The sequence below is a fragment of the Aspergillus nidulans genome, chromosome VII (assembly GCF_000011425.1).
Source record: "Aspergillus nidulans FGSC A4 chromosome VII".
NCBI lineage: Eukaryota > Fungi > Ascomycota > Eurotiomycetes > Eurotiales > Aspergillaceae > Aspergillus > Aspergillus nidulans.
Genome location: NC_066263.1, coordinates 1,034,755 through 1,045,757, shown reverse-complemented (window position 1 = coordinate 1,045,757; position 11,003 = coordinate 1,034,755). Strand labels below are relative to the sequence as shown.

The 11,003-nt window shown below is 50.8% G+C and overlaps 2 protein-coding genes across 2 annotated transcripts, besides 1 other annotated feature; one reads left to right on the top strand and one right to left on the bottom strand.

Annotated features, from left to right (window-relative positions):
- Positions 1–11,003: part of a sequence feature (contig 1.25 1206..229102(1)) that runs on past both edges of the window.
- On the top strand, positions 3,625–6,063 carry ANIA_01536 (putative bZIP transcription factor; the record flags this gene model as incomplete). Its single annotated transcript, XM_654048.2, has 2 exons — positions 3,625–4,427; positions 4,481–6,063. The coding sequence occupies 2 exons, from the start codon at positions 3,625–3,627 to the stop codon at positions 5,559–5,561; spliced, it is 1,884 nt and encodes a 627-aa protein (XP_659140.1). The 3' UTR covers positions 5,562–6,063.
- ANIA_01535 (tetratricopeptide repeat protein) lies at positions 8,416–10,274 on the bottom strand (the record flags this gene model as incomplete). The annotated part of the gene is made up of 6 exons (XM_654047.1): positions 8,416–8,533; positions 8,880–8,944; positions 9,093–9,399; positions 9,466–9,559; positions 9,630–9,669; positions 9,723–10,274. 6 exons carry the CDS (start codon positions 10,272–10,274, stop codon positions 8,416–8,418), a joined length of 1,176 nt encoding a protein of 391 aa, XP_659139.1.

Genomic DNA, 11,003 nt, shown 5'->3' with positions numbered 1-11,003 from the left:
CTGCATGCATTTCTTGCGCAAGCTCGGCTAAGCACAACGCTCGCACATGAGGTATGTCCACTGCAGAACAAGCTGTAGGGCAATTACATGACAGATATTATTGTATCACTGTTAAGGTTTAGGAACAACGTTGGGCACTAGTTTGTGCAGTCGGTCCAAGGAGGATCGGCATGGTTCATGGAACTAAGGACAAAGATCAGTCGTCATCCGGTCCGACGGCCTTTTTCTCTCAATTTTGATCTCTGTCTTGTATGAGTATTATTCTTCGAAGATTACATACTCGAAAAGTAAGGCTCTTCTTATTTCGGGTTCTCCATTCGGCAATGAACTATCGTGGTGTAATGTAAGGATGTCTCGTCGAGTCTATATCCCGACTCATCCGAAAACAATACCAACCCGTTTGGGCCCAATTATTAGTGAGGTAACAATGCTATCCATGGAGATGTTTCGATTATTCCGATCCCGGTGAAGAGATTTAAACTCTCCACAGAATGATGCGTTCTGTCCTGCAATTGGGTCAGCCGCGCTTGTACACCGCCAGAATGGCGCGTCTGGCGGCGTCACCGTAGGCTGAGCCTTCTCGATGAAGAGTCTCATCCAATGTCAGAGAATCAAATCCAAGGCTGGAGGAGAACGCCGCGTTGACTTTTGTGACCTCTGTCCGGGAGCACATTCTCCAAAGGGAAATCAGGTTCCCGAGACCCATTGAGCCAGCCGCTTGGATAGAGCCATATTATGAACCTAGTCAAAACTGGGCAAAACTGCTCTCATTGGAGACTATTCTGATGAGTCGCGAATGCTAGATCCACGGGTTAGTCGGGGATGCTCCACGATATCCGAATATGTAGATATCAGGTGAAGGGTGATAATATGCCAAAGAGCATGCCAAGCTCAGGAAAGGCAGAGGTTCGAGTAATGAAGGCGTCCAAACGGCATGCTTGATGTCTTGCCGCTTTCTTTCCGTTTGCTCCCATAGACGATTCGACCACTTCCTCTACGGGAGGCGCGAGGTCTCTGCCCTTGAGTATCGTCCACTTCGTCAACAATGACGCTCAGTCAAGAGAATGTGGATTAGGCGGTGACGTCTCGCGGCATTCGCAGCTTCGGAAACACCCTGAGTGTGACTCATAGTCCATGACCCGTGGAGATGGAATCAGCTGTAGAGCAGAAGTACGTTTCGTACTCCGCAGCTACCACAACAACGGCGTGCCTTGGGCGGGAGCAGTCCTTGAAGAGGAAGGTAGCTTGACGATGATGCTTCGAGAAGGGGAGCGAATCGTGCCTCCTGCATATCTGGTGGGCCTGTGACCCAGTGAGGCCGTCGACGCTGTTTCACCTTATCTGATGCACAGGAAGCTGTACAATCAGCCGAGCTATGCGCTCTCTCAGCTCCGCCCGAGGTTGATGTTGTGACTTCATCTCAGTCTGCCTTGACAACGAAGCGTCTCTAGTAGTGTTTTTTGAAACATCCAGAGCGAAACGGGGGGAGTAAGTGCGTCGGGTGGGAACCGTATAGTGAGTAGAGCAGATTTCGCGAGGCGGCCCCGTGACCGCTTACCAGGCAGGTAAGAATGCGGTCCATGACTTCATGCGCATCACCGGACGAACCCTTCGATTGGCCTCGCCTCACCACTGAAGCTTTGCGAGCAGCAAGTCCGTTCTTTCCCTGTACGACAGCCATATGGTGCAAGCAACCTCGAGATGGCCCTACTGATGTACCAAGTATGGATCTGAGCCATAACCAGACGATCGTGGGACTGTGGTCTATGCTCCTCAATGATCTCCGACAACGTTTCGACTGACACCCCGCATGAGACTTCTCTGGGCACTGATGCCTTACTCTTTCTGGATGACGCGTAACCCAGATGGGCAGCTCATTTTTGGGTGGGCGTGAGAACAAGTGCAATAGGAAAGAGGGGCACTACAAGCGTCTACTGATTTGGTAGTAAGAAGGTAACGGATCTGACGAAATCAATCGGGTTCTATGCAATGGTTATGCATTTGCCTTGCTTCCGCAGTCCTACATAATATATTGGCCGAGCACGGGGCACGGCGAGTGTGCGAGTAGTGTACTCGTGGTATGCGACTTAATGCCCGTCACTACAATACAGCTCTGGTACACTAAGTCACAACTCGCTAACCCGACGGGGCTGTCACTGATGGATCACTGGATCCCTACGGGCCGGCCCTAAGTGTACCACAGACCTTGAGGACAAGTTTTCAACCACCTTCGAAGATGGAACTATGACATGCTTGGGTCACAATATCAGTTGCCAGTCAGGACGCCGTACTTTCCCTCGGTCTCTCCTCCAGTCACAGCGACGAGCGCTCAGCTTCCACCTTGTACGGGCCGTCGGGAGGGTCACACTAGACCGGGAATGATTGGCTCTGCCAGGCTGAAAACGAAGACGGCCGATACAGTCGTTCATCTGATCACTGCCCCTCTTTTCATCCAAAACAGGAGACTCTCTTCTGGCACAGCGTAGGCTGGGCGTTTTGGCTCGGTATCGGAAATTACCCGTAAAACGAAAAGAGAGGCAAAACTAAACGATCATGAGATGGTGTTGGATGATGCGCCCTGACCGAACGCACAGACGGGCTTCCCTTTGGGCAGCATCCTCGGTCCTCAGTCTCACGCAGAAACGCACGAACGGCCGAGATAGGGCAGGTTCAGGTACACTTGATCATCAGGAAGGATTGACTGTTTGAGGACAGGGAGAGAGCGGAATACCAATCATCCGGGGATGTGTGTGATGGAGGCTCCGAGTCGGGCTGTGAGTTGGGGAAGGATGCCCGTTGCTGGATTGTCAGAAAAGGCCGCCCGTGCGTGCGAGAGCGGAAGTGTTGCAGACGACCGTGAGGGACGTGCTTGATAGGCTACGGCTTTGTTTACAGCCGGAGTGGACTCTGTATGGATCAGCAAGGGTCCACGGTTCTCAGTACATACTAGACTAGTATTATGATATTATCTAAGGCAGCGACTTCTGTTTGGGATTTTCGTCTGATGCTTATTCATCCGATTCTGCCCTGATGCCAAACTGCCCCCAGCTGCACGTCTGCCCAACGAAGCATCCAATAGCCAGAGCCCGTTAAGCTCGGGAGCCCTCAGAAATCGTCGCCTCGTTCTTGACTTTGCGCTGACCGCCGAATGTCTGAATCGGTCAATCCAGAGTCTCTCAGGCTGCCCAGTGGGCTGCTCTACCTTTGATTTGACCTTTTAGCCTTTGCTCCTCTTGGAAGTTGATTGAATGTTATCTTGTTCTAATTTTTCTGACTTTCTGATTTGATTTGAATTTCCTGGCGAGCGAATTCAGGTACACAACTCTCTGCCTTCTTCAGAACGCAATAAGGTAGTTATATTCACTTTCCCCTCCCACTCCATCACCTGCTCTCCTCTCGACATCGCTCTGCGGTATCAGACTCTGAACATATTCTCTGCAACTTCATCTATCCTCTCCTCATCCTTCTTCCTACTCCTGTTCCTCCTCCTCATCTCCAACTCCACCGTTTCTCGACATCTACTCTTGTACCCCCACCCCGCGCCATCACCACACCGCCTCTTGTATCACCTCAAGATCTCTTCATCTTCATCGCCTCTCGTCGCTTCATCTCATTTGCCCAGTCATGGCAAGATATTCCCAACCAGTCTTTGACTTTTATCACCAGCACCCCTCCACATTGGATACGAAAACACAGCCATCAGCATATCCTGAAGACGACGAAATGAGCGTGCTAGACGACAAGATTCTTGATACCACTTCCTCAGACTTCACATCGCCTGCCGACCACCGGAGGCATTCATACGAACAAGGCCCAGACGCTTTTCAACATCGTGATTCTGTCTGGTCCGATATCTCCCAATCATTATCAAGCACGCAGTCCCGTCAAAATTCGCAAGTGGGCCATCCGTTCTTTGAATCTGCTCCCAATCCTTTCATGAGGATGGACGGGCTCCCGTATGTGCACTCTCAACAGTGGTCGATTTCCAAGGACTCTGGTTCATGTACACCCTCCGCCATGTATGAGAACTACCCCACCGACATGGAGAATACTTCGGTCGCCCCCTTTGCTGGTGGCGCTGTGGGACCGGTGAATACCGTCAGCATGCCATCCATGACCTATCGCCAGCATATGGCCTTTGCGCCGGCGGGTGCCGTCGCCATGTCACCACAGTCAAGTCAGGGCTGGATGCCGGCGTCGACGGACATGCCTGACCCTAGTTCTCGACCGAAGAACAGCCCTACCTACCGGAATAGCTCTCCTCTTAGCGTCCGCCGAGATGGCATCCGCAAGAAGAACGCTCGCTTCGAGATCCCTGCCGAGAGGACTTTGAGCAATATCGATCATCTTATCGCCCAGTCCACCAATGAGGAGGAGATAAAGGAGTTGAAACAACAAAAAAGGTTGCTGAGGAATCGTCAGGCTGCGTAAGTGGTTTCCCCCTCAACTCTCTTCCTTTAACATGCTAAGAGATTTCTAGTCTGGATTCACGCCAGCGTAAGAAGCTTCACACCGAGAAACTCGAAGAAGAAAAGAAGCATTTCACGCAGGCCATCAATGAGCTGGAGGAGGAGCTACAGAATATGAGACTCCGTGAGGCAGAACTTCTTCGCGAGAAGGAAGAATGGATGGCTACCCAGCAGAAGATTTCGGAGTATATCAACAGCCTGCACATGGACAAGGATGAACTGATCCGTGCCCATACCCTTGAGACGGCAGATCTTCGAAAGAAGAACAACATTCTCAAAGAGACCGTGGAGAAAATGGAGCGCCGTGTTAGAACTAACGTTTCCAATGAGTTTTCTGACTTTGAGAATTTGACCATGGAGAGCAGCCCTTGGGAAGACTTTACCATGGTCAACAGCCTATCTCTAGACACGGACTCTGTTGCCCCCGCCGCTCAGCCTTCGCAGGCTATGGTTGTCGCCACGAACGAGAAAGGCTCCGAAAAGCATGCAAACGAGTATCCATTCAGCTGGAATGCTTTCTACATGTGCCTGCTTTTTGGTGCCTTCATCGCCTCCAACAGTGCTTCACTCCCAGCTCGCTCTCTTCCGCGTCTCTCTGAGGAATACCGCGCAGAATCTGCAAATGTTCTCAAGGCAGTGCTGGCTTCGTCACCACCAGAGCTTGCGCAATCGTCGTCGAACCAGCCTCCTGTTTCTTCGTCCGTTGGGTTGCTTCCCACAACCATTACTGGTGCTGAGATGGCGCAGATGACAGGGTCAGCACCGACATCGAACCTGGACGAGCTTCATGAAACTCTTGCGATGCCGACCAAGGAGCAAGAACAGGAGCAAGCTTTTGCTCTCAACGCTGAGCAGTATAATTCGCTCACCACTTTTGATGAAACTGGCGCCGGCTACAAGTCACAGCAGCCTTCTAATCTACAGCAGGCATTGGCTGCAATGAGAGGCAATGCTGCGCAGGCCAGGACGCCTCTCAAGGCTACCTCTGATGTCTACTCCCGGTCCCTTCTGTGGGATCGTGTTCCTGAAAAGGTGATTCGCGACTTCCGGCGAATGGTCCAGGAATACGGCGCCCCTGCTGCCCGAGAATAAGCTTCAGGCTTCCCCCCAGGCCTGAGTAGACCAGGAGTTTTCATTCAGCGTATCCAGAGACAGCTATCATTCTGCCGCCTTCGTTCCTCCCAAACACCAATCTGATCCTTTGACCTCTCAGCCCTCGACTGTTACGTCCTTTTCAAATGACAAATCTAACGATATACGACTGTTGGCCAGCTATAGCCACACTTAAGCCATATACATGCATAGAACAACTTACTTTCCTTCGCCTGGATATATGTTATCGACTAGCTTTCTCATCACCGTGCGACAATTTAGCGATGTTTTGATACTTTTTTTGCGGGTTATCGGCGTACATATGGTTTCATTAGCGTCCCGATAATGCTTTGGAACGGATCTCACGGGCCGACAAAGTGCTTCTGCATTCTGTACACTCTATCCATCCTTCGTTCGGCGTTACTCTACACAGGGTAGTTCAATATGAGCTAAGGGCTCGGCGTCCTCAATGTCATCTACTACCCTGGATCTCCGAAAGCGTTGTTCGGACCATAACCGAACGAAGACAAACATTTTTTCCTTCTATTTTCTGCGATTTATATTCTTGGGATCTTCTGATGTTTGACGCCTACTTTTTTGACCTTTTGTTGCATTTGGGTTGGACCTGACGAATGGGCGAGGGACGGCAATGTGTTACGATTAACTGATGAAACGACTGACATGTTTATGAACCGAAATGTCCTTTTAATGTCTGATGATACTTCTTTACTTTTTATTCTTCCTGTTTCTGGACAGCGGGGCTGCCACACTGGGTGGTCTTTTCATTTTTACCCTACCTTCCTTCTCTGATCTTCATCATTTTCCTTTGTTTGTCATTATATACTCCGACAGGGTCACCCTTTGCTTTGCTTTGCTTTTTCTTTTTTTTTCTGCACCGGAAAACCAATCCGGCCTGCTCGCCTCTGCTTTTCTCTGCTCTAGTTTGGATCGCGCCATCCCAACAGACCAGACTTGAACCAGACGAGCCTTCCACTCTCTGAAGCGATACACTCCGACCATTTGTCTTTCTTCCCCTACTCGTGTGTACCAGCTTCATCTGTTTTTCTCGACCTAAACCTGTATTGTATGTAGTGACAAATGTAACGGCTGAAGATCTACTTGCGTGAACGAACAAGTCTTCATTCTGTGCGGATATAAAAGTACCGGCAGGTGGGTTATCACAGGCCTCTTCTCATCCCCATGTCTAGTCTACATACAGTGAATAGGAAATCACAATACTGCAGTGCATCAGTCTGCAGAATAATCATCACAAGACCGAACGCCAAAGCCGACTCGGCCGTGGCTGGGCTCTGCCGAGGGCTCCCAGTTCACTACCGGGAACGTCCGCAAAAAGGCAAACATTCCTCAGCCCCGCTCATAAAAGCAAGTTTCACAGAAGCCCAAACCTCTTAGTGGGAATGTACAGTAATATGGAGACGAGTACCGTGTAAGACAATTAAGCACGCACGGTATGCAAGAGAAACCTCACGACTCAGGTCGCAATTCGCGAGTCATTCATCCATGCGTCCATAGAGCCCGCGAACCGTGCCACCGCCCACAAACTCCGCCATAGGTCCGTTCAAATACAGTACGAGTGGGTAGTCTAGATACTTTGCAAGTAGGGACCATCACAGAATGAACAAACGTTAGGTATGGGTAAAGTAGGTATGGGCTAGCGAAGGGTAGTGACCATTGTAACTGCTGCTGCCTGAAGAGCGAGGGATAACGAAAACCCCGGCCCCCCGCACGTACCGGGTATCTGAATGAGAGTACCGTCTCGGGGGCTGCTTGGGTTGTTCATGGTTCCTCAGGAAGGGAGGTGCGGATGGATAATAGATGTGGGCATAGAGATCGATCTCAAGTTGCACTGCAGTACGAGGTGGGATTTGAGATTTGCAGTTCTTGTGTGTTACTCTGGTTCCTCACAGACAAGAGGAGTACAGAGCTAGCATGGGCTGTGCTAAGGTAGAGGGGTGAGATTACGAAACGAGAGAGGAAGGAGCCTCAGGCCGGCTAGGTAAATAATACATAAGTGGTGGTGGAATAGACGAGCAGGTAGTACTACTTGCACGTAAGTATTTTGGAAGATGGCGTATGCTATGATCATTGTCCTGTTGGTCCTTGTTCCGACCTGGACTGTGGATGACATGAACGAAGAGATTACGAGGAACAGTTCTTACGCCTCATGGAGAGGCTTGACTGAAGTTACTAGGTTATGCTCCGTAGAAAAAAAAATTATACTATAAGCACAGTTGCAGATAGACAGTCGAGCACGGTGGACAAGGTCTTCCCTTGCCCATTCTATACTCATCATAGACCCGGAGACTCCGGAGGAAGTCATTACATGTCCAGCTAATCAAACAACAAAAACGCGGTACCACTGGTAAATGGAAGGAGGAAGTGATAACTGGCATGATAAATGACTCTAGAGCTGAAAGCTGAAACAAAAATAACACCAAGGCCTAGACCAGCCAAGAGGTTGAGTTCTTAAGACAGAGATGAGGCTTCAAGTCTCAGGCAATGGCCATGAACCACGGCGGGGGATCTCCCCCTTCCCCATTGTGGGATGAGGGTTGCGCTCCGGTGAGGGGATTGGGTAGATTCGGACCAGGAAGAAGAAGACAAACTGCTAAATTAGAGTTTCAGTCTGTCGTCGAGGATGGAACCAGATTGGTTGGTGTGTTGCGGGCAGCGGAGGGGGGGCGCAGTCCAGGATTTGAGCGAGGGTCATTTGGTCTGATCTGGTTTGATTTCCGAGCCGTTGCCTAGCCTGGGTGGTTGAGCAGGAGCTACTACTTTCGGATGCGATGTTGCGATGGTTTGGTGCATATTCAGCCGCAGACCCAAAACACTTTCACCCATCTGTACGAGAGCCGGGAGCATGATAGGGCTGTGGGGCATGATAGGGCTGTGCTGGGGCGCCTAGATGACGAGTGCCGGTTTTGGAGAGAGGTTGGAGATGGGCGGATTTACTTGGGGTCGTATTTGTCTTTCCAAATCCTAGAGAGTCAGGATCGTGTTAGTCTAAGTCCAGCCTCCGAATGATTGTCTTGAGACTGGCGAAAAGGGGTTTGTGAGTAAGGTGTTGTGGTTGGTAGAGTGGGTGACGCCGGAATGCATGGCGCAGCTGCCGAAGATGCCACGAGGGCCTATCAACTGAACTGCAACCGCCATCCCCAGACATTGCTGAAGCAGTCATCTATGATGCAGCACACTGGTCACCATGTCACAGAAAACGCAGATCTCCGAGCCGTTGCATATGTTTGGGGCTTCGCAGGATATGTGAAGATGACAAACCGGAGACGTGTCTCGACGTACCAAGAATTTCCCACGATCTTGTTTCCTTTACTCTCAGCCAGTCGGTAGTATTTCGCAGCCATAAACTAGGAAGATATAGGGTTAGCTACGTCAGTAAGTCAATGTGCACGTTCAGCGGTGCCAGAATAGTGAAGCGAGAGCCAGACATCGATGCCCAAGAGCACTAGAGAATTGCGACAATGGGTCAAGAAGACCACTCAGCCAGCCACTTACTTTGTCCTTTTTACCTCCGAATCCTTCCAGGTAGCACCAAGCAACTTCGTTCATGGCATCCGTGTCGCCCAGGTTAGCAGCCGTCTCGAAGTACTGTCGCGCGGCTGCCGGATCTTTCTTCACACCCCAGCCGTTGCGAAAGCAGTTTCCTAATTCAAAGATCGCTAGGACAAGCTCGCCTTTAGCGGCGCCGCCTTTCTTGAGCCCTGCCTCGAGGGCTTGGGCTTCAATGGAAGCCGAATTGGACGCCGCGGCTGAGAGGTACACGACCGCTTTTTCTGGGTCTGGTCTGCAACCCCAGCCATGTCTACGCGGCATACAATTAGAGAGCAATCTACCTATAGGGTCTGTAGTCTCAAAAACACCAGCTTACCTTAGAGCAAGACCATAGAGCACCTGACTTAGGGCATTGTTCGCACCGGTTGTGTCCGCTAACTGTGCAAACATGCTTGTTGACTGCTCCAACTCTGCAAGAAGATAATTGTAAGCGAGGATTTACAAATTGCCAAATTTCAATGGCGGTTGATGGTGGCCTACCCCCAGCTTCATGAAGTCGGATCGCCTCTAGGATATTGACCTAGATTCCCGTTAGAAGGGTAGCTCGATATCGTGAGCTCGTGCTTTGCTTACGTCTCCTTGAGGGTCATTAATTCGGCTGTGACTGGAACTTCTAGACCGAGGTCGTACATTCTCCGAACCAAGCCCCATGGAAGGAGCTGGCGAATGGCTCGGAGACCCGTACCGTGGGCTCTGCTGCGCAAGGACAGTCGCTCTTTTTTCCCATTGTGCTTCGCGCTCTTGCTCATCACCAGCATCGGCTGCTATCTGCGGAAGGTCCGGCGGCAAATTGACGGAAGACGAAGAGGAGCCTCGCCGCAGGAAACCAGAAAACCGGCGCTCCCTTGGCGACCCTGGGTCTTGCGGATCGGGCGGCGTTCTAGAGCGATGGAATGGGTTCAACGTTCTTCGGTGGGAGGAGGAAGAGGAAGGCCGCGGCGAGGCTAGACGATCTTCATGGTCGACGTCGTGGTTGGGTGGAATGATGATTTCTTGAGTAGTGGTGTCAGAGCGAATGAACCTTATCTCAGGCACCGAATTCGCAGCATCTAGTGTGTCAGTCGCATATTGGTCGCTGGTATTATTCAACCGGTCTTTCTTATGGAGGATGTCGCGCAGCGGCATTGTGTCTGTGAGGTCGATCGCGTGGGGTTGTCCGTTGCGACGGATGCTCGGAAGTCGAGCTGCAAATGAGGGGTTGAACGAGGTGAATACTGAAGCTTGAAGGAAAAATGGAACCCGGAAAATGAGCACGAGCAAAGCCTAGGGAACGAGTGTTATTATAGAATCCCCAGCCTCTTTGATGTCTGGGCACATTACCGTTGCAGTGGTAGTTTAGTAGGCGGACGATCGCTCCGTCGGAGGCTGTGCCTGTCAGCTCCAAGCCAGTGACGGCATTTAGGTATTGCGATTGATGAATATTAATAGTATTAAACCTGAGGTCGTGATTCCCTTTGTTTCTCTCCTACCCTGCCCATGGTTCAGGACGGATTAGCCGCCCAGTAGCCGAGTCCCCCCTCCCCCCCATATGAGTTTTGAGGCTGGAGGTTGCAACCGCATACAATTCTCAATACTATCAGATTGTAGCAGTTTCCTGTCGACGAACGGTTTTCGAGAACCTTTTTGCCTCTGTTCTTGCGGTCAGAAAGTATCCAAGGATAGAGTGCATCACGGTGGAAGTGGTAAATGGTACTGAAACAAGGCCCGTTTGGGAAGCGCTAAAGAGTTAATATGCAGCAGAGAACCGTTGAGCCGCACGCAGATGTAAAAGAGTTGGTTTCAATCCAAGGTCGACAAATAGAAACCCGTAGAGAGAAAAGGGCTGGCAGGACTTTTTTTCAGCGACCGTAATAA